At 35.9% G+C, this 22,191-nt stretch overlaps 1 protein-coding gene across 6 annotated transcripts in view; it reads left to right on the top strand.

The window, feature by feature from the left end:
• Positions 1–960: 960 nt before the first annotated feature.
• The window catches only part of LOC143239379 (FAST kinase domain-containing protein 4), a 25,807-nt gene continuing 4,576 nt past the window's right edge, over positions 961–22,191 (top strand). The window contains exons 1-4 of one of the 6 annotated variants that reach the window (XM_076480389.1): positions 2,098–2,258; positions 3,173–3,198; positions 5,935–6,210; positions 6,336–6,460. In XM_076480389.1, coding sequence (XP_076336504.1) covers positions 2,245–2,258; positions 3,173–3,198; positions 5,935–6,210; positions 6,336–6,460 — 441 coding nt within the window. In that variant the 5' untranslated portion in view covers positions 2,098–2,244. Of the gene's footprint in view, positions 2,259–3,172; positions 3,199–5,934; positions 6,211–6,335; positions 6,461–22,191 lie in introns of all 6 variants that reach the window. The other 5 variants (XM_076480386.1, XM_076480387.1, XM_076480384.1 and 2 more) reach the window with 5 other exon arrangements.

Genomic DNA, 22,191 nt, shown 5'->3' with positions numbered 1-22,191 from the left:
TTTCAACACAAAACAAAAATGTGTGAATTAGGATAAAGGGCAGTTACTCTTATTGGAAAAGGATTATAAGTTGCGTGAAATTCTACATAAGGCGCAAAACTGCAAATCCTATAAAATCTGCATGAATCTGTTCCAGGCTGAGAGGGCATCTTGTTATGTGATATAAAAGTACGATCATGCTTTCTCACAGTTACTAGCGTTATCTATGTATTTATCATTTCCATCAGAGAGAACCTCTGTATATTTTCATATAATGAACGCAACTTTACAGCTATCTTCAGAAATGTAGTGAGGTGGGAACTTATGGCTACACCATGCCTTTATTTATTTATTTTTTTAGCCAGAACATCGTATCACCAAGATTTGGAAAGAATCCCAGTTTACACAATGCTACAGTATATTTCGCATTCCAGTATTTCTTTATTTAGCGCTACATCACTGACTATTTCCCTCAAAGGCAGAGAAGAAGTTATCTCAAGAGAATGATACAGAACAGTGGAAAGTTAGAGAAAAAGAAATTTAACGATTTTTTTAACCAATATTTTTTGTGGTAACAGCTACGTGAAGACAAATTATGACTTGAAAAAACAAATAAATTTGTTAAGTCAATCGTTAAGCTTGCATTTCTCCGTTTGAATGTTCGACTCCATGTTAATTCTAAGTATATATATGCACCTTGCATTAATTCTTTTTTATTATGTTAATAGTACAGCTAACATTTTAAAATATAAATTACTTTAAAAAAATAATTGCTAACTGAACAGTTTGAATTTTAGTGTCTCCCAGTTGCTTAACTGCAAATTTGAAGGCTTATAACGTTGAAAACAAAGTTTCGATTACATAATCAAAGCATAGATAGCCCATTGTGTAGCTTTGTGCTTTAAAACAATGTATTTTAATTTTTATGATATTAGTTTAGTTTGTTGTTGTTTTTTTGGTATGGCTCAGTGTTAGATGGCAGTACTTTCCACATTGCAAGGTGTACGCGAAATGTGAGAAGAAAACGAATGAGGGTGTGCAGTGGTTGTGTTTTATTATTATATATTTATATAAATAACCCATTATATCAAAAGGTTAAACGTATGGATCTTAATACTAATTTTTAATCATAAATTATGATGAAGAAACTGTTGACTAAATTTATTAATATAAATTATAAAATTATTGAGACTGGATAATATTAATGATGGTATTTGGCGTACTTCGTCTAGGATTTTCATCCGGAATTAGGTGTTCTCTTAAAGTTGTAGTGGCTAGATTGTCGAAACCTCAGCAATTATTTAGAAGCGAAATTATACCTATATCCATTTGTTTTTCAACTTTTTCATCTACTTTAAGTAAAAGGCAAGAAATTAACTCGGAGATATCACAAAGTGTTTTAGAAGGTAAAGTATTGAAAACTACAAAGCCAAATAACGAAACAGGGTTGAAGTTGAACTTGAATTCAAAAGTACAAGCTGTAGAAAGTATTTTGGTGCATGTTGTTGTTGGAAATAATATAACACCAAATCGTGCAGTTACTCTACTGAGCGAACTTAGTAAACTTATTGTGAGTAACCAAGCAAAATTTGATTTTAGTGACGATAAAAGATTCAAAGTTTTGTGTAAAACTTTGGAGAGCAGTTGTAACCAACTGACACATCTTGGTCTTATCAAAGGTTTAAAGAGTGTACTTGTTCTTGGCTTTTCTCCTGATTCTTTCGTAGTACAATCACTGGAAAATGAAATTTTGTGGAAAATACGTAAAATGAACTTAAAATCACTAAGCATTTGCCTATATTTTCATGTAAATTTTCAAGAATCAGATTTACAAAAAAAGGTTGTTAAGACTTTAGTTCAAACTATTCAAAAACGGTATTTTGAAATTTCTGATGGAACAGATATTTTAAAGTTGTTACAGCGAGCTAGCAATTTCTCTGAAGATTTTTTGACTAAAATTGAAGATCGAGCTCTAGAACTTGCAGGAAACCTGTCTATAGAAGAATTGCATAAGCTTCTATGCTTGCTTGCTGAATTGAACAGACGACCTACACCATTGTTACGTGCTTTGGTGTTCCACATGAATCAGAGTCAAGAAAAATTATCTTTAAAGCAGATGATTAATACTTTGTATGCACTGAATAAGTTGAATTTTCCCGATTCATCTTGCCTTCAGAAGATTTCTAGTGAAGCCCTTGTGGAAGTTGCTAATTTAGATAAAGTATCTGTAATTTCTGCATTATTAATTTCTTTAGGCCATCTAAGATGGAAACATCCTGGTAAGGCCATGGTTTGACATTTTTTTTATTAGGTGAAATATAGATTTGTAGAATTACTGCAGAATATTTTATTTATTTATTATAGAATAAAATTTGAACAAATCTAACAATACTTTAATTTTGGCATGAAATTGTAAAAATTAAACTTAATATTTCATATCATTGTAACTCATCAATGTTACAGTTTAGTTTGGTAAAATACTTGAAATTCATTATACAGTATGCCTTATAACTGTCATCAATTTACAATAATGATGAAATATTAATCATGTGAGATAACTGAATGGAATGCAAGATGAAATTTATAAAAACTGTAGCAGAAGAAGTAAATTAAAAGTGAGTGTGATACCATAATGTATTTATTAATAGTGAAATAAACATATTTAAAAGTATAGTAAAATTAAAATATTTGTTATTATTAAATATAATTTACAAATACTATAAGAAGATATGACACTCACTTTGTCAAAATCAGGAAATGATAAATATCAGTAACTTTAGATTAAGTCTTTGTTAGAACTGTATAGTTATCGTGTATATGATTAAGAAATTGTCAGATGTTATATTTCTGAAAACCTTTAGAAAGAGAAAACAATAGAGAAATGCTGATGAAATGTTCCAGTTCATCAGCAAATACAGAATATTTCTACAGAAGTTTGACTTGAGCTAATTTAAAATTAAGGGTTTTTTATCTTGTTTACTCAGAAAAATACTGTAAGGAACAAGTTTCCACAGTAATATTAATGCAGTTAATACAAAACATCAACATATCTAAATGCAACCTTTACAGCCAGTTATACCAATATAAAATACAATTTATTGTAACTCTAACAGAAAAAATTCTACATGAAGGAAGGTTATGAACCTTGTACTTAAACTTTATCCAAGTACACAAACCAAATTTTTTTTTACAGGTGGCAAGTTTCTAACATATTAAACAGTTAAGTTATATAATCTCAAATTTTATACTTTTAAGAAACAGTTAAAAATTACATAAATCCTTTCTCACATCATATATTTTTCATCTGAGTATTATTGTTAAAAATTTTTTAAATTATTTCTAACAGATTAGTATCACCTATTATGAGATCAGAGCTTAACAAATGAGGTTTAACAGTCTTGTAATAAAGAGACAACTAGGTATTATTTGTTCCCATAAGACTTCTTTTATACTTACCCATGAAAAAAAAAGAAAAATTTTAACCAATTTTTTGTTTTTCAGGAACTTCTCAATTCCTCCATTTTTTAAACTCTATTCAAGTGTTAACTTCTACTAGTGTTATTGATGGCTTAACGTTATATATGGCAATCAATTGCTAGAAAAATAAAGCTGTCGTAACTGAACCGTAGATTTTATTTCCAAATCTTAAACTTTTGCTTTCTCATCATATTTTCAGAATACAGGTCAAGAAATTACCTACTGATTGTTGTAAGTAGTTGTGTAAGTTTCAATAAGATTACCCCTTGTCCTTTGTTTTGCAAAGAGTGAACAAGTTAAATAGCTCTTAATCTATCCTATGATATAACTCTTCTCTCTTCTGAATCATTCTACTGATCCTCGTAGTCCTCTTTTGAACCATTTTCAGTAAGTCAGTATCATTTGTTAAAGAGACTGAAATGGTACACAGTAACCTAGTGTATAGTTTAGAGCATGAATGATTAGAATTTTGAATAAAGATCAGGTAACTATATAACTCTAATTTCTGGGGACTTTTCGTCTATGGTCCAAATAACCAACCGTAAAATATCGTGACACATCATTTTTCTAGTACAGTTGCATCTGGAACTAAGATTAATATAGGTAAAACATTTTTATAAGTATCCTTGTATTTGGTTTACAAAACAAGAGCACCTTATATAAGGAGATGATTACCTCTTTGGATTTATAATATGTACATCTATAAATACATCATAAAGTTATATTAGCTCTGCTACTTGCAATGTAGCACTGCCTTAATGGCATGAATGACTTATTTACCATGATGTCAAAATGTTAAGCAAGCTATGATTCAGTGGCAGAAAATACTGAGAGGTAATAGTATTCCATCATATATGGAAATCCAGAAGCTTCAGAATAAGTTGAATGGATATATTGGACATGAACCAAGGGTAATTTTGCCATGCTGTTTTCTTTGATCTCAGCAGACTTTAAGGTGTTTCTATTCTACCAAATTGGACCACCTACATGCTACAGTCATACTGTTTTACTGTACTTGTCGCATTCTTTCACTTTACTCAGATAAAATCATAGTATTTTCTGTTCTTTACCTGATCTTTTCAGGAACATGTCTATTTTGAATTAAAAACAACTTATTTTTAAATGTTTTTCAAATCTGTCCCACACTACATTTTAATTCATTATTCAAATTCACTAATAATAAATCATTTCTCATGGTCTTACGGTTGGCTGTATGAAAATTAGGTACTGAAACTTCATTTATTTTAATTTTATTATCTGTGATATTATATAAGGAAAAAAGAACTACATGAACAAAGTTGTAAGTCTTAAGAAATTTTATATTCCTATGAATAACAAAAAGTAAAGTAAAATGTAGAAAATTTAAAGATAAATAATCATTGTAGTTACTGATGATGGCCTCATAGCTGATATGTTGAATAGCCACACTTTTTTTCTCCTTTGAAAATTCTTTGTGGTGGAAAGATCAATAATTGAATTATATGCATTTGACCCAGAACTTTATAAAAGAAGATTTGAATAGGAAGCTAGCTAGAGTGACATATGAAGTTATAAATGCATACTTGAATGTTTGGGATGATAGGTTTATGTTTTGAGCACCCAGATTCATATTTTTTCATTGGCAAAAAATATTAATTTTTCATTGAACTGGTTATAAAATTAACAAATGTACTTGCTCAGCACTTATCTAATTGAGTTTGGGGATACCTGGACAATTTGCAAGTTTACTCAGTGTAGGAAGGCAGAAAAGTAGCTCATGCTACTCATGGCATTAATTGTCACTACACTGACATCAGCTTCTTGTAAAGATTGAAATAGCTGTCAATCCTGAATTAGTTGTTCAATAACTTATTCCTTTACACTCAATCTTCCAAGTTCTATGAATTTTCATTAACATTGGTTAACTAACTAAGAGGCTTGGCAATGCCAGGTGGTTAAGGCACTTGACTCATAATCTGAGAGTCATGAGGGGCCGAATCCCCATCACACCAAACATGCTTACCCTTTCAGCATTATAATGTGATGGTCAATCTCACTATTCATTGTTAAAAGAGTAGCCTAAGAGTTGGCTGTGGGTGGTGATGGCTAGCACAGATAGCCCTCATGTAGCTTTGCATAAAATTCAAAAATCAAATGCTAAGTTACTTGCATGAACTTGTGGCATTGACACCAGACTGAAAACTTTGCTATATATATATATATACATGAATATGTATGACACACACAGAGGTATATTTAGATTCATAAAGACAAGATAAGTGTTGAAAACTAAAAGCTCCTCTAAGTTGTACATTTCCTTCAATATTAAAAGATTACAAAAGTAAAATAAATACAACCAACATATTACAGAACATTTATAAATGTATTTTTGTTTATTCATATGATATGCACTTGTTTAGTATTTCTGAGTATGGATTGTTGATTTTAGGTGTGCTTATTTCATATTTTTAAAAAGATTAATATTTCTTATATTTTCAGCTTTACTTGAATTGTGTGGTGAAAGGCTGTTAAAAAACTCTGACAAATGCCGTCCTCAAGAGTGGGTGGCATATTTATTGACATTAGCAAAAGTTAATTACATACCTGAAAACCCTGAACCCATATTTTCCTTAATTTCTTCAGAATTGGTTCAAAAAAATATTCCAGACTCAGCTGTTTGGCTGGACATCGTTTGGTCTTTAGCTATTTTGGGAAGAGCAACAGAAAGCCACTTAAGAAGTGTTTTATCACCAGTATTTTATCAACCTTTAATAGGTCAGTATTTTACATTTCTACAGATAAGGTGTAACTTTAAAGCTGTTTAGTCAGTTAGTGCTTGTATAGTTATTATTGCTTGGAAATGCGTCTTGTACAAGCTATTGTGTCTGCTCATTATTCAGCAGGTATGGGAACCTTTCACAGTTACAGTTGCAAGTTGAAGTTGTTGAATTTAAATACAGTGGCAATGTTGGAAATTACCACCTGCCCCCCTATTGAAAATGAGCCAGCCTTAGAGGATACTACAGTGAGTTATGTTTTTGTGTGTTATAGTAGAACATAATACTTTCAGTTAAGAAAGTGGCTATTGTGAGAACCTCTGTTGAAGGTAATTTGTCCTTAAAGTAAGCTAAACATGTCTTGTAATTTGTAGTTTCTACCAGGAATTCTAAGTTATAAGACCAGCAATTATGAGGTGGACTAACATGGTTAATTTTCAGCTTCAGTTTATGAATAAGTAAACTATTGTATACCAAAGATTTTTTTTGTTAAGATTTTAAAATCACTTGAATGTATGACTGTGTTCACACTCACTCAAGTAGTGCTCCAATATATTAAACATATTTAGCATTCTTAAATTTGCATGTTTTCACTCATGTCAGTATGTTTTATGCAATAGAACCAATTTGACTGTTTGGAAAAATAACAGATAAATTGATAGTTTTAGTGAAGAAATGTAAGCTTCATTTTTTGAAGAAATACTGCAGACAGCATTCAGTTTAAAAGTACATCTTAGGTATACATGTGAATATACTAAGTATATTTATCAACATATGCAAAGTTTACTAAAGTTTCATTTGTTCAAAAAAATCATATTTGATTAATCAGGTCGGAAATCCTTCTTTTCATAAATTCTTGTTGTTGTTGTCAAACTGTTCATGCAAAATTTGTGTTTTCTTTAAACACTGTTGTTATACAACTTGTAAAATTAAAATATAGGCCAATAAAGAGTTTTATGGTAAATGTCACAAGCAAAGGTACCACAACAGCATTAAAGGTTTATTTTATGCTTTCTAAAACTAATATATGTAAAAACATTTCTGGATCACTCAAAAGATTTTCCTCTCTAAACTACTCCAGGCCTTGCTATAAAGTTGATAAAAGTTTTGGATTTAGCTACAATTCCTGATATATTTCTCCCTCCCACAGTTGGTTTTGGAAAAAATAGTAATTGTTCATATTTTGAAAATAAGATATTGTTTTCTTGAATAAAATTAATGTTTCACTTAAAATAGTTTTAAAAAATTTCCAGAATATGTTTATCATCTGCTAACTGTAAAGCTATTTCTTGATCTTCAGGGTTTCTACTTTTTTGCCTATTTAAGCATTTACCATGTTTGCTCCAATTTTTCGTATGTCACTTGAATGTCCTTGGCAAAATATAATTTGTAAAATTCATAACCAACTTCAGTACACCCTTTATCTAGGTACTGCTGTAAAAGCACCTCCTTTAAATAATGTAATCACTTTTTCTCGACAAAGTGTTTGACACAGGTTTCTATACAGAAATGTTGTGATTATTAACATTTTGAGTTGCAAATTTAGATGTTTGTGTTGCTACAGTACTATTGTCATTCATATTCTTTAATTGGCTAACTAAAAGCTTTCACAGTTACTGTTTCTATCATGAAGGTCAACCAGAACTCACTTATTTTACCTTTGTTAACTGAGGTTTGTCAGCAGCAGGGGAAGCCATTCTCATTTGAAGCTGTCTGTCACATGGAGACATGTTTGAACCAGGGGTGTCTCTCCAGGAGAGGGTCTGAAACAAGTTTTGCAAATGACCCAGGACTAGCTGGTAGAATTTAGACTAAATATTCTGGCTCCTTTCTTTACTAGGCTGGTGTCAACAGAGAGCTGTTTTGATCACTTGGTTAATCAGGGTTGGTAGGCATACGAGTCTACTTTTTCCTTGTTGGCAGAAAGGATGGCAAATAATTACTTAGTTCTACCTTCTTCTGATGTTGCTGTTCATGCTGGGAAATTTGCATGGGATAGCTGTACCTTGTTCCCCAATTTAAAAACAGTATGCCTTGGCTTATCACTGCAAAAAGGAGGTATATTTAGATTCCCAATGACTGGACCCACTATTGGATTAGATTAGAACTTGTAATCACATTAAACAGCTCAGTTTTCTCAGACTCATCTTGCTCTCATGATCATCCCATTGTATTTATATCTTTGATCCAACTTTTTTGTCTGAAGTCTATCAATGTTCCCCACAGCAATTTGAGGATGAGTTGGGGCTATTTCTGACACATACCTTGGTCAGTCTATCATCTTCAGTTCTTTCATTGGTTTCCTGACTTGAATGTTGTTGGACGTATTTGGTAAAGATGCCTTGTTGGAAGGTGTTCATTTACTACCTGCTTCTCTCGCAGAGTTATGGGAAGCTCCTTTTCTCCATCCCATGTCACTTGCTGGAGTTTCAGAGATGTTGGAATCACAGATTGATACTGTCCATTTACATTCTTCATTATCATCATTGGCCTCTTGGCTTTCTTTGGCTTCTGCTGGTTGTTTGGGAGTGTCGGCTTAGTTTATTTCCCAACCCCTAACTTCAATCTCTTGATCTATTGGTTTCAACATTAGAGTCCATCTTTATCTTCAAGGAGTTTCTGCTAGAACAGACTGGTGACAACAGCATCTGTGCCTATTCTGTAGAGTGGGAGTCAGTGGAAGCACAGTTACATCATTTTCTGAACACCTAATGTTCTTTCACCATGGATCTATAGGTACTCCATATTTTGGCATTCAGTTGACATCACATTCTCCATTATCCTCATAATCTGTTGTTTATCACCTCCAACAGATCCCATGGCAAATGTAGCTTTGTGTCCAGGCCAAAAGAGAGTTTTTAGCCAAAAGGGCAGTAAAGTGAACCAATCTCATTCTTCTGGAATTTTATCCCCATTTATATATTGTACCCAAGAAAACAAGAGGTTGGTATCCAATCATCAATCTTTCTTGGCTCAACCAAATTTTGGATCCTTCTCACTTCACAATAAAAGTTTTTCTCAATTTATGATGATACTTTGCACCAGGGCTTTGGATGATCAAATTCAATTTTACTAATTCTTTCCTCCACATTCCCATAGCAGAATCATCCCATAGATGTCTGTAATTTGTGCACAAAGGGCAGGTGCTACAGTCCAGGATTCTTCCTTCTTTTGGCTTTACATCAGCACCTTATGCCTTTTGCAGAGTTATTTGAACTTTTTTTCCTGTCACTTGCATTCCTTGGGCCTGTACACACATCATTATATGGATGACTGGCTCCTTCTGGCACTATCTCATCAGTTAGCAGAACAATACACCCATATTATCCTTTCAGAAGCTATGAAGGTGGGCTTCTTTATCAGAGTGAAGAAATCAGTTTTATCACCAACTCAATATCTTGTCCATCTGGGCATGTTTTACAACACATACTTAGGTTGGGCTAAACTGGCTCCCATCAGAAATTTATATGCAAAAACGGCTCATTTGGGCTGAGAAAACACTTTACATAGAAGAGCGAACAACATTTCGACCTTCTTCGGTCATCGTCAGGTTCACAAAGAAAGAGGTAACTGACCGGAAGCTGACCACATGTTTGAAAGGGGTTGTGTAACTGTGTGTCGAAATGTAGAGGGGCGGTATTAGATGTTTGAATATATAATTTTATTTATTATATTAATATAGGTATAAAGGCGTTCCTTTATATTGGTTTATTTTGGGTTTAAGTTGTTGTATAAGTAAGGCTTCTTTAATTTTACGTTTGTTTATGTTTGTTTCTTTATTTAGTATTTGAGTGTTTTCTATGGTTATGTTGTGTTTATTTGACTTGCAGTGTTCGAAAACGTGTGAAGGTGACTATATTGGAGAAACAAGTAGAAAAATGGAAACCAGATTCAAAGAACATAAGTCACCTTCACACGTTTTCGAACACTGCAAGTCAAATAAACACAACATAACCATAGAAAACACTCAAATACTAAATAAAGAAACAAACATAAACAAACGTAAAATTAAAGAAGCCTTACTTATACAACAACTTAAACCCAAAATAAACCAATATAAAGGAACGCCTTTATACCTATATTAATATAATAAATAAAATTATATATTCAAACATCTAATACCGCCCTCTACATTTCGACACACAGTTACACAACCCCTTTCAAACATGTGGTCAGCTTCCGGTCAGTTACCTCTTTCTTTGTGAACCTGACGATGACGAAGAAGGTCAAACGTTGTTCGCTCTTCTATGTAAAGTGTTTTCTCAGCCCAAACGAGCCGTTTTTGCATATAAATTTCTCAACAAGTGGGTTTCTCGTCATCACTGATTATTGGCTCCCATCAGGATCAAGCTAATTTTTTCTTTTTTGCAGCTTGGATCTTCTATACTGGACTCGTGCCCATTTCATCAGTTTCTTAGCATGCCATGTTCCAGGAGTGATGAATTTATTTGCAGATGATTTGTATCATCTGTAGTATAATATAAATATTATACTAACACACATCTACATACATTTTTATGTAAATTAAACAACAAATAAACTGTTTATAAACAAATAACCAAAAATAGGAGGAGCAGAAAGTGTTCGTATATTTCAGAACATGTGAAAAAACTGATATTCCTGTAAAAATTTTGTTTAGTTTGGTGAATAAACTACATTATACCATTCCACAATTAGACACTGGATTCATAATTATTGGAATTTAGCCAGCAAAACATTTACTTCTGGCAATTTAGCACCGTCTCCGTCATTATCTGCTTGGTCATCATGGCGAACAGGAAACAACTATCCAGTGATTTAAAAAACTGAATTATTGTAAAATACAAGTCTCGTGTGTCTCTTTCTGGTATTGCTACACAACTTAATGTGCTGAAATCTACTGTTCAAAGTGTAATTACCAATTTTAAGCTTACAGGATCAACTGCTAACCTCCCTTGTTCTGGACACCCCACCAAAAGTCCAGAGAGAACCAAGAGGAAGGTTTTCAGAGACGTTGGTAGGAACCCTCGTTTAACACGTAATGACATACAGAAACTGGTAAGGGAAACTGGGGTTGAAGTAAGCACCTCTACAGTTACGCTCTTCTGGGTTCAAAGCATGCCATCCTCGTAGAACTCCATATTTAAAGCCTGTTCTTTTAGAAGCATGATTGAGGTATGCAAGAAAGCATGTAGATAAGCCCTTTACCTATTGGAAGAGTATTCTTTGGTCAGACTAGACTAAAATCGAGTTTTTCAGCCACAATGATGTTTGCAATATTTTCTGTAAGAAGGGGGAACGAAATCTTTCGAAGAACATCGTCCCTACAGTTAAACACGGAGGTGGGTTGATCATGCTATGGGGTTCCTTCAGCTCTTTTGGTGTAGGCAGCCTTCACTGTGTCAACGGAATCATGAAAAAAGAAGAGTACGTTGATATATTAGGCACTTATATCAAGAATGATGCTTGGAACTTGTGGCTTGGGCATCATTGGATCTTCCAGCACGACAATGACCCTAAGAACACATAGGAATATGTGCAACCCTGATTGCAGAAGAACCACATAAGTGTTCTGGAGTGGTCATCGCAGTCATCCGATCTCAACCCAATTGGAAACATTTGGCATGAGTTGATGACCAGGGTTCATCAGCATCATCTGAAAAGTTTGCAAGAGTTGGAGGCCTTCTGTAAAGAAGAATGGAAGAAAATACCAGTCGAGTTCTGTCAAACGATCATGGAGGGCTATGAGGAGAAATTGCGCCAAGTAATTCACCTGAAAGGCTACACAACTGACCATTAAAGTAGATGCACAAACACTTTCTGCCCCTCCTGTGTTTGGTTATTTGTTTATAAACAGTTTATTTGTCTTTCAATTTACATAAAACTTTATGTAGATGTGTGTTAGTGTAATATTTATAATATACCTTACTTTCATTATCCTAATCTTAATACTTCTTAAGTTATGAGGAAAAAACTACTCATGACACTGGGGTACGAACACTTTCTGTCGTAACTGTATTTGCAGTGCATATGCATAGGTCCCCTTATCATTATACCTTTGTTCTGCTTTACTCACATAGGCCTTTTCTTCCAAAGACTTTGGTAACCAATTTATGACTGCTCAGACCCTGATTGTTGCCTTCAAGTGTTATGTGGCTCATACTAACTCATTTAGGAGTACTAGGAATCTGTTGTTTATTCAAAGGGATCCTTTGATTTCCCATGATTTATCTCCCATTATTATTGATTCACATAATTTATAATGGATTATTATTATAGGAAAGGAATCTTCTGCTTCTCGTGTCTCGTCAGATTCATTACATCTCTATGCCATTAGCCACCCAATTCATGCCCTCTGAAGACAATGTGCAAGCTGATATGTGAACTTCTTCTGACAGTTTCCTCTCTCATTATTTATATGATCTACTACCCCTTGTAGCTATTTGACCATAAGCTGCTTGATTTCAATAAGAGGTGAGTAACTTTTTCCATCATCTAATCTCTTATTTCCAAGGTCCCTTTTCATGGGAACCCATTCTGTGGCAATTGTTGCCCAGGCAGGTGTGCTTTATCATTCCAATTCTGCACCAGAACCACTTTCACTATGATTCTTACAGGTTACAACAGGTGCTACTTGATGCTATTTCCTTGAAGCACCACTTATGGACTATCATGAGTAAAGTTAAAGGTGATCCTGCCTGTCCCTGCCAATTACTGGATTGAATAAATAGGAGTCAGTCCACTTTTAAAAATATAGGAAACTTGGTTCACCTGTTGCACTGTTCCTTGGGACTCCCCAGTGTACTAATAGTGGAGATAGGGAGTCCTAACCACATCCAGTTTCCAGTTACTGGGGTGGGAGACAAAGGCTTTTCCTCCAGGGTGTTAGTGTGCGTTCCTCTCCTACCCCCATCTGTATGTTTTTCCCATATGTTGATAGATGTACCACTAGCCTCCATGGGAGACTACTCGTAATTCCAGTTCAGAATTGACACTATGATATCTGGTTGGGGTGTGCATGGCCCTTCTTTTTGATCAATGTTAGTTTAGTATATTGTTCATTGAAGGAGGTCCACTATCTTCTCACAGTTATGAAACTGAAATGGTACCATTCTAGGTTCTTGGTTGAGCATAATAACCAACATCATTTCTATAATTCTGGAGGCAAAAGGTATGCTCCTTGTACAATTGTTGGGGAATGAGGATAAATATTCATAATTTTGGACTGGATGAGTTTTGTTCCTTTGGTTGAGTAAGGCATACAAAATCCAGTTATTGCCTGAGGTGTTGCCTTTCGGTCTTCTTCAGAGTGAGGAGTGAAAATCTGCCCACTACAGTGTTGCTTATGTTCTCATCATGACTTTGGTGGTATGAAATGCATCACTCCATGGCTACAGGTTGGGATCCCATCAAAAATATATCTATCTATAAAATTGTGGATATTTGGGATATAGGGACCAAGGCCACATAATTCCAACCCTGAGTTATGGAACCTTGGGACTGGCCTATAAGGATGATTTCTCGTGTACATTTCCACCCTTGATTAAGGAACTAGGTTCAAGGTGAAGAGCATGCCTGTTTTGGATGTTGTGTTGTTCCCCCATTCATGCATACCCCTGTTTTATGGAGACACTTTGTGTTTGGATAATGCCTGTACTGGTCCCTGCATCTTCTCAGTATGAAATTATAGCTATAGTGTCAAGAGATGGTATCTTTTGGAAGTTAACATTTTCCTAAATTGATAATGTATTTTCAATAATACTTACCTTTGCTGGCACTCTCCTGCCCTACCTCCCCATTAAAAGCTGATTTATGTCTCAAAAAAGCAATTACATTATCTGGATGGGGTGCTTATATACAGTATCTAGATTGTGTGTGTATTGAAGTTGGTGGAGAATTTTGCAAGTTAGGTTTTGCCAAGGGCATTCAAGTGGGGTGTAAAAGACTGGATCAAGTCCAATCAATGCTTAGATGGGAAAAGAGTTAGAAGCCTTGGAAATTGAGAAATAATTATAGTGTCAGTGGGGATAAGTATTTTTGGAAATATATTTTCTGTTTATGAAAATGTTAACTTTTTGTATTTTACATATTCTAAAAATTATTTCAATGCAAGCACTACCTGTCTTGTATTTCAGTTTTATTTGGATTTGGTGAAATGTACAGCACTGGAAATAATTGTGGAAATACACAGGTGGTATACTTATGAGGCACAAATATTTACCAACTGCAATAACATAGTCAGTTTATCATTAATACATTATTTCAGAAAATACAAAAGAAGTTGTATGATATATTTGTATTTTCTATAATAATTGCCTTAAACAGAGAAGTACACCCTGTTTGTATGCCACCATAAGTTTATCAATGTATGATTGCGAAATACTTTTACAAATGCCACATAATACTCTCCACATTGTTTCATTGCCATTTTATTTTATCAGTTTCTATCAAAATTCATGTCTTAATAATATTGATATCGGGAATTTATATATATCAGGCCAAAATGTTTCATTGGTCTTTTTTCTTCCAGGTATTATATCACAATGTTTGTAGCACATTTGGAATCAGTTGTGTAATGTTAAATTTTATATTGCCAGAGCTCTGCCATAATTTGTCAGATGTGTGATTTCACCATAACGTCAAAAATTTCAAAGGCTAATTGCAATTTTTTTTAGTCCTTTTTAAATAAATAAGATTGTTTAACACTAATTATTTCAGACTATTTACATTATAGCCAAATTGAATATTCATATAGTAGTGAGAGAAAATGCAAAACTTATCTTTTTTTAAATTAGCTAGGAAAGCAAAAAACAACCTGTAACAAATAAAAAATCACTTACATTAAAACTGCATATTTTATTAATTTACTATCTCTTTAACTGCAACATAATATTAAAAACCTTGATTTTTAAAATGCATCACATACCCCTATCCTGCCAACATGAATGGCTAAAACAAGTGGCCTTTGGTTAGGTATTTGGTTATGAAAGACATTTAATTTAGGTGTAATTGAAAAATGTTTTTTTACATACATAGTTTTAGTTTTTGAAGTCTTGGATCTCAGCTTCAATTTCATATGCTGGAGTGGTGCTCAAGCAGCACTATAGCCTTGTTTGGAATTTCTTCTTTCTGGAAGATGAATCCCTGATCAACAGCTCTTGTTTCTGAAGGAATGACATGATTCTGATTAGACCTGTTAACATTCAGGATGCTATCAATTTTATGTAGATCTCCAAAACTGTTGGCTGAGATGTGAAACCAAATAGTTTCCCATCATCATTCACTATCTATTTTTGTTGAATGTAATATAGTTCTCTCTGGCATCTATCAATTGATAATTATTATCAAAGAATTTGAATTAACATGTAAAGATGACCATCCTCTAGTTTTGTCCATCCCACTATTTGAAATCTGATACTTATTTTCCTCTATAGCTTTGGTTATCTTAACACTTAACACCCCCAGTGTCATTTGATCCTGAATTCTTTTAGGTTCAGAGTCGGATGATTTAAACCCAAATACCTTTAAAGCAAAACCAAATCATTGTAATTTAAGTAGTGATTTTTGAGTAGCTGCATATCCATTGAGGCAACTTTGTGTTAATATGTATTTTATTCTCTTAGCCCCTCGGTGTGGATTCCTGTACACAGTGAAGGGACCTCCCAGGGAAGGTTCTGTTCTTTCTGGTTACCTCCTCTGGGATCTAAACATCCAACCACATGTTTGCCCTGCATGGCGACCCGTGAAGGGGAGGAGAGGATCCTGGTGGTTGAGGGTCCAACCCTAACACACCACTTTGGCCTTGAATTCCTGTAGATGGGCAGCCTTTGGGTGGCCCCCCATGGGGCAGTCGGCTGTTCCACTTGGGCTAGAGACAACCAAGTACCAGTGTTGGAAGTTCTAAACGGGTGTTGTGGACATTGTGTCTGATGCTGGTGTTTGGGTATAGTGCTCATGAAACTCTGGCATTGCTGCAGTGTCCTTGCTTGACATTGTAGTGCATCCCCTCATAGGGCTCCATGGTGGGTGGGGTCATAGGGAACCAAAATTTTCTTTTTTCCTATGGATCCTCCTACAAAAAATTTAAATAAAATAGTGAGAAAACACCCAATAGGTAAACGACCACGTCTTGAAGACTCTGATCGGCAATCTTCAATGTCTGTACCACCAGTTGTACTTCATTTTCTCATCCTACATTTACTTTCAGAAAAACCTTTAGGGCAAATGTCCCCCTTCTTTATTCAGAAGGAACTGGAGGGACTTGCTGGCTCCCCAAAATTAGTAAAGAAACTTCGATCTGGAGACATTGGTTGAAACATCCACATCCCAACACAGTGAACTCCTCTTGAAAACGACACATTACTTATCCTGAGGCTCGGAAATTGCTGTCCACCACTTCATCTCAGATATATGCTGCTGCACTTCGTTCCACCACTACAGTGGGAGTGCAGACAGATTTCTCTGTGCCTCCAAGAGAATTGTTCTCAAAACAAATGAAAAGCCTTTTGACCTCCATGGTTAAAAAAGTTGATGAATCAACTTCTACACCCATCTCTGTTCCTCCCATATATTCCAACAAACACCATGATTTACATCCTTTGGTTCCAGGTACAGGCATTTCTTCAGATACATTTTTTTCTCCCACCCCAATTTGCAAAACAATCATTCATTCACGTCCTCAGTCACTGGAATCCCCTTCCAACAACAAAGACCTGCCCAATCGACCTAGGGCAGGATCCATGGAGGTCGATAGACCTATCCCGGATAAGGACACTAAGGAAAAAAGATGTCATAAACAGAAGGGCTCTCCAGTCAATTCTCCTACACGTCGTTAAAAATGGCCACCTTGATACAATGGAACTGTCAAGGTTTACGTTCTAATCTGGATGATGTCAAAACACTGACTGCTTCCTACCATCCTGTATGTCTTTCCTTACAAGAAATATTTCTAAAATCTGCCAATACAGTCACCTTTCAGCAGTTTCTCTGTACAGAAATGACAGGTTGTGTGATTGATGGATGAGTACATTGAGGGGTGGAACTATTGGTTGATCAGCATGTGCCCACCCTGTCTTTGTCGCTCAACACACCCTTGGAGGCCGTAGCCATCCGTGTTTCCTTGGGTCATACCATCACTGTTTGTTCTCTCTACCTGTCACTAGGAGAGACATATGATCAATCAGATCTTGATGCTCTTGTTGAACAGTTACCATCTCCCTTTCTAATCCTGGGGGACTTTAATGGACATCATCCCCTCTGGGGAGGTGCTGTTATTGATAGGAGGGATCGCTCTGTAGAGCGTATGCTCTCTTATCACAACCTTTCTCTTTTCAATACTGGTTCTTCCATTTATTTTCATGCATCTAGTCAGTCCTTTACTGCTATTGATCTCTCAGTTTGCTCCCTTTCATTACTCTCCCATTTTTCATGGAGGGTTGACAATAATTCATGAGGCAGTGATCATTTTCCTATACTTTTGAGAGAGACTGGTAGTGGTCAATGCCACTCTACCCCAGAGATGCCAACTATTTCAAATGACTGAGTGTAATGATTGTAGACAGAGCCCTTTCACAGTTTTAGTCCTTTTAGATTTGCCAGAAACAAGACAATCTGGTGAACGAGGGCTCTTTTTCTCCATCTTGTGAACAATAGCATTTGTGTTTCTGTGCTGCTTAGAAAATGTGAAATACCTATCTATGTGAGCGCTGATTGGTTAGACAAGCACTGCTGATGTAACTATGGATTCCCCCATGTACCCAGTATGGAGAAGCACCGCGCTCAAACTATTGGTAGATGTTAGAGATAAATATTTTTTATTATTTCAAGCACAAACATGATTATTGCAAGTAGCCATTTGGACTATGTCTTTTTATTATCAAAATTTATTTGTATCTCACTAGAAATTTTCTTTTCACCCCTTTCAAGCCCTGGGGGAACACTTTATCACTTGATTGTATAGGCCTATGTAATATATAATAATTTGGGAGTTGCAACAAGTCGTAATATTTCTCTGTATGAGCGTAAAGTCGTAATGTATACACCAAAATCGTAATGATTACGCTCAAATCGTAATGGTTGGCATCTCTGCTACCCACATGCCCCTGTGGAAGCTGGATCAGGTAGACCGGTCTACTTTCACTGCTCTCACAGAACTTGATCCTGCCATCATCTATCAGCTATCAATAGATGACTGTGTGGCAGCAGTAACTGACTGTATTATACAAGCAGCTCCTCAGTGTATTCCTAAAACCTCAACACGTTTTCCACTATATCCTAGTCCATGGTGCAATCCTGCCTGCCACATGGCATGGAAGGCTCAAAAACGGACCTGGGATGCTTTCTTTAGATATCCCATACTTTCAAACCGCATCGCTTTCCAGTAGGCCTGTGCACATGCTAGGTGGGTAAGACGTCAAAGCCAGAAGGAATCTTGGATTAAGTTCACAACTAGCATATCTTCTAGCACCAGTTCCAAGATCATATAGGACAGGGTTCAAAAGGTCAGTTGGCACTACAATTCTGTACCCTCTCGATCTTACTCTCTGGCCAAGAGGTAGCTGATGTCCGGAGCATCGTTGATACTCTTGGTGAAAGCTTTTGCCGGGTTTCTAGCACTTCTGCTTGTTCCTCCACCTTCTTGGCCATCAAAACTCGGGCAGAGGGTTCACCTCTTTCCTTTCGAACTGACTGTCTCTTTGACTATAATCGACCCTTTACACTGGTGGAAAACAGAAACTGGCCCTTCATTGGTCTGGCAGTACATCTGTTGGACCAGATAATGTACACTGTGACACGCTGCACTATCTCTCTCCTTCTTCTCTTGATATTCTTCTCATTGTTTTTAACTGGATCTGGCAGGAGAATGTTTTTCCTAATCCCTGGTGCCAGGCTACTATCTTACCTTTCTCTAAGCCTGGAAAAGATCCCAAGATTCCTTCAAACTACTGGCCAATTGCTTTGACGAGCTGTCTCTGTAAGACGTAAGAGAGGATGGTTAATGCTCGACTTTTTTGGTTCCTCAAATCAAACGACTTCCTCTTCCCCACCCAGTGTTGGTTCTGACAACAGCACTCTACCATGAACTACCTAATTAGACTTGAAATGTCAATCAGTGAAGCCTTTCTCAAATGACAAAGTCTTGTATCAATATTCTTTGACATTGAGAAGGCTTATGACACAACATGGAGGTATGGCATTTTGTGAGACCTCCATATATATGGGTTACGTGGCCATTTACCCATTTTTATTAAAAATGTTTTAACGGACAGGAGATTCCAAGTTCTTTTCTACAGGAATTTGGGGTCCCTCAGGGCTGTGTTTTGAGTGTCACACTTTTCAGTATGAAGATTAATGCCATCACTGAACAACTCCCTCTCACTGTTGCAAACGGGCTTTATGTTGACGACTTTCACATCTCGTGTCAGTTGTCGAACATGAGATATATTGAACAGTAACTACAAACTGCCCTTGATTGTGTACTGAAATGGACCACAGCAAACGGCTTTAACTTCTCTCTCTCTAAAACTGTTTGCATGCACTTTTGCTGCCAACGAGGTATTTACCCTGATCTTGAACTCCGTATTGGTGAAGTTTCACTGCCAGTGGTCCCTGAGACCAAGTTCTTGGGGCTTATCTTTGACCGTAAGCTGACCTTTATACCACACTTAAAGCAGCTACGGGTCAAGTGCACAAGAGCACTGAACATCCTCCGTATCCTCTCTACCACCAGTTGGGGAGCGGATCAATGTTCTATGTTAAAGATATATTGTACTCCTATTCGATCGACAGTCGACTATGGATCACTGGTCTATGGCTCTGCCAGAACCTCGGCTTTAAAGATGCTGGACCCCAATCGTCATCAAGGGTTTTGACTCTGCATTGGGTCTTTCTGCACCTCCCCAGTTCAGGGCTTATATGTAGAATCTCATGAACCTTCTCTGCACCTTTGCCATTTGCAACTGTCTTTACTGTATTCTTCGAAACTTCGTTCCTTACCAAAGCATCCCACCTAGGGATGTGTTTTCCTTCCTCGATGGGCCATACTTTTTCAGAACAGATGACCTGCCATTGCTCCTTTTGGTCAGTGTGCAATTGGATGAATTGGGTCTGTCCTTGGATAACATTGCAGAATCCATTGGTCAGCCCATCCCACCATGGCTTATTGCAGTCCCCAAATGTGACCTTTCTTTAAGTCATCTGAGAAAAGCAAATACTCCTGATTGGAAGTACTGTCTTTTATTTACAGAACATCTTTTCATTCCAATTTATACAGATGGTTCCAAATCAGGTGACTCTCTAGGCTCTGCCATGGTTTGTTGCAGTTCGGTGGTTGCTCTACAGCTTCTGTGTTCACTGCTTAATTGTATGCCATTCCTCTTGCCCTGGATCATATTGAAGCTAAGCAGTTTTCCAACTGCACTATTTATACTGACTCACTTAGTTCTCTACTGGCCCTGGAATTGCTTCCTGTTGGTTCACACCCTGTTCTTGCTGATATTCAAAACCGACTGGCCCATTTCTCATTAAAATCTACTTCTATCCAGTTTTTCTGGATACCAGGCCACGTTGGTATTTGTGGGAACGAGCTTGCAGACAGAGCAGCTAAATCTGTCTGTTCTGGCATATCACCATTGTGCCTATTCCATACATGGACTATAGTCCAGTATTCAAGACTCGGCTCTGTGCCAGCTGGCAGTTGACTTGGAGTGAGCAATGCGACAACAAGCTTTTACAAATAAAACCCTATATTGGACTTTGGCCATCTAACTTCAGTAAGGTTCAGAATGAGGAAGTTGTTCTAACTAGACAATGCATTGGTCAGTTTTTTCAATCATTTTCTTTTATCTGGAACTGATGCACCAGTGTGTAGTTTGTGTAACACTCAGATCACTGTAAGCCACATTTTATCTCATTACGACTCTCACCGATGACACAGTTTTAAACAAATTCTGTCCCAAGGTTTGTCCATGACATAAGACAGTGTTATTGGTGACAGTGACACTGTCCACCTTGATAAAGTTTTTAGTTTTTTAATGGCCATTAATCGTTTTAATGTCATTTAAGTTTTATATTTATTCATTACACCATTTTAATTGTGGTTCTCTTTTAAGAGTCACAATCTCTCTAGTTTGATTTGAAATTTGGAAAATGGCCATAACATTAAATAACTCAACATCAGGACTGGAAAGGCCAACTTCAGGTGACTAACACTGCTGTTTGAACTACCCATTAGTCGTCCTGGCAAGTTATTATTACAATTTTGCTGCATGTCCTTTAATACTTTTATTACTTTACTTTTTAGTACTGGCCATAATGACACATAATCCGGAACCAGGACTGGAAAGGCCAACTTCAGGTGACTGATGGTGGTTCTTGTACTTACATATTAGTCTTCCTGATGGGTTATGATAATTACCATTATGCTACAGAAAGTCCTTTACAACTTCTATTACTGTAGTTTCTCTCCACATTGTAGACTGGATGTCAACATTGGTTTTATGCCATTTATGTTTTTAGTTGCTGTTTTGTTTTACCTTCATTTCCTTTTATGAATTTTACTACATTTACTTTATTTTTACCTTTTTTCCAGACATTTGGCAAATTATTATTACAATTTTGCTACATGTCTTTTAAAACTTTTATTACTTTACCTTTTGATAATGGCTGTAATGACACACAACCCGGAACCAGGACTGGAAAGGCCAACTTCAAGTGACTGACAGTGGTTCTTGTAATTACCTGTTTGTCTTCCTGGCAGGTTATGATCATTACCATTATGCTAGAGAAAGTCCTTTACAACTTCTCTTACTCTGGTTTCTCTCTTAACATTGTAGACAAGATGTCAACATTGAGTTTGTTTTTTAATGCTGTTTTGTTTTACCTTCATTTCTTTTTATGAATTTTACTACATTTACTTTATTTTTACCTTTTTACCAGATGTTTGGCGCAGATAGCCTAGCTGCTTTGTGCCATAAAACACTAAATCAACCAACTAACCTAC

This window comes from Tachypleus tridentatus, chromosome 13 (assembly GCF_004210375.1).
Source record: "Tachypleus tridentatus isolate NWPU-2018 chromosome 13, ASM421037v1, whole genome shotgun sequence".
Taxonomy (NCBI): Eukaryota; Metazoa; Arthropoda; class Merostomata; order Xiphosura; family Limulidae; genus Tachypleus; species Tachypleus tridentatus.
The sequence above is the reverse complement of the archived record's forward strand: the minus strand, read 5'-3'. Positions and strand labels throughout refer to the sequence as shown.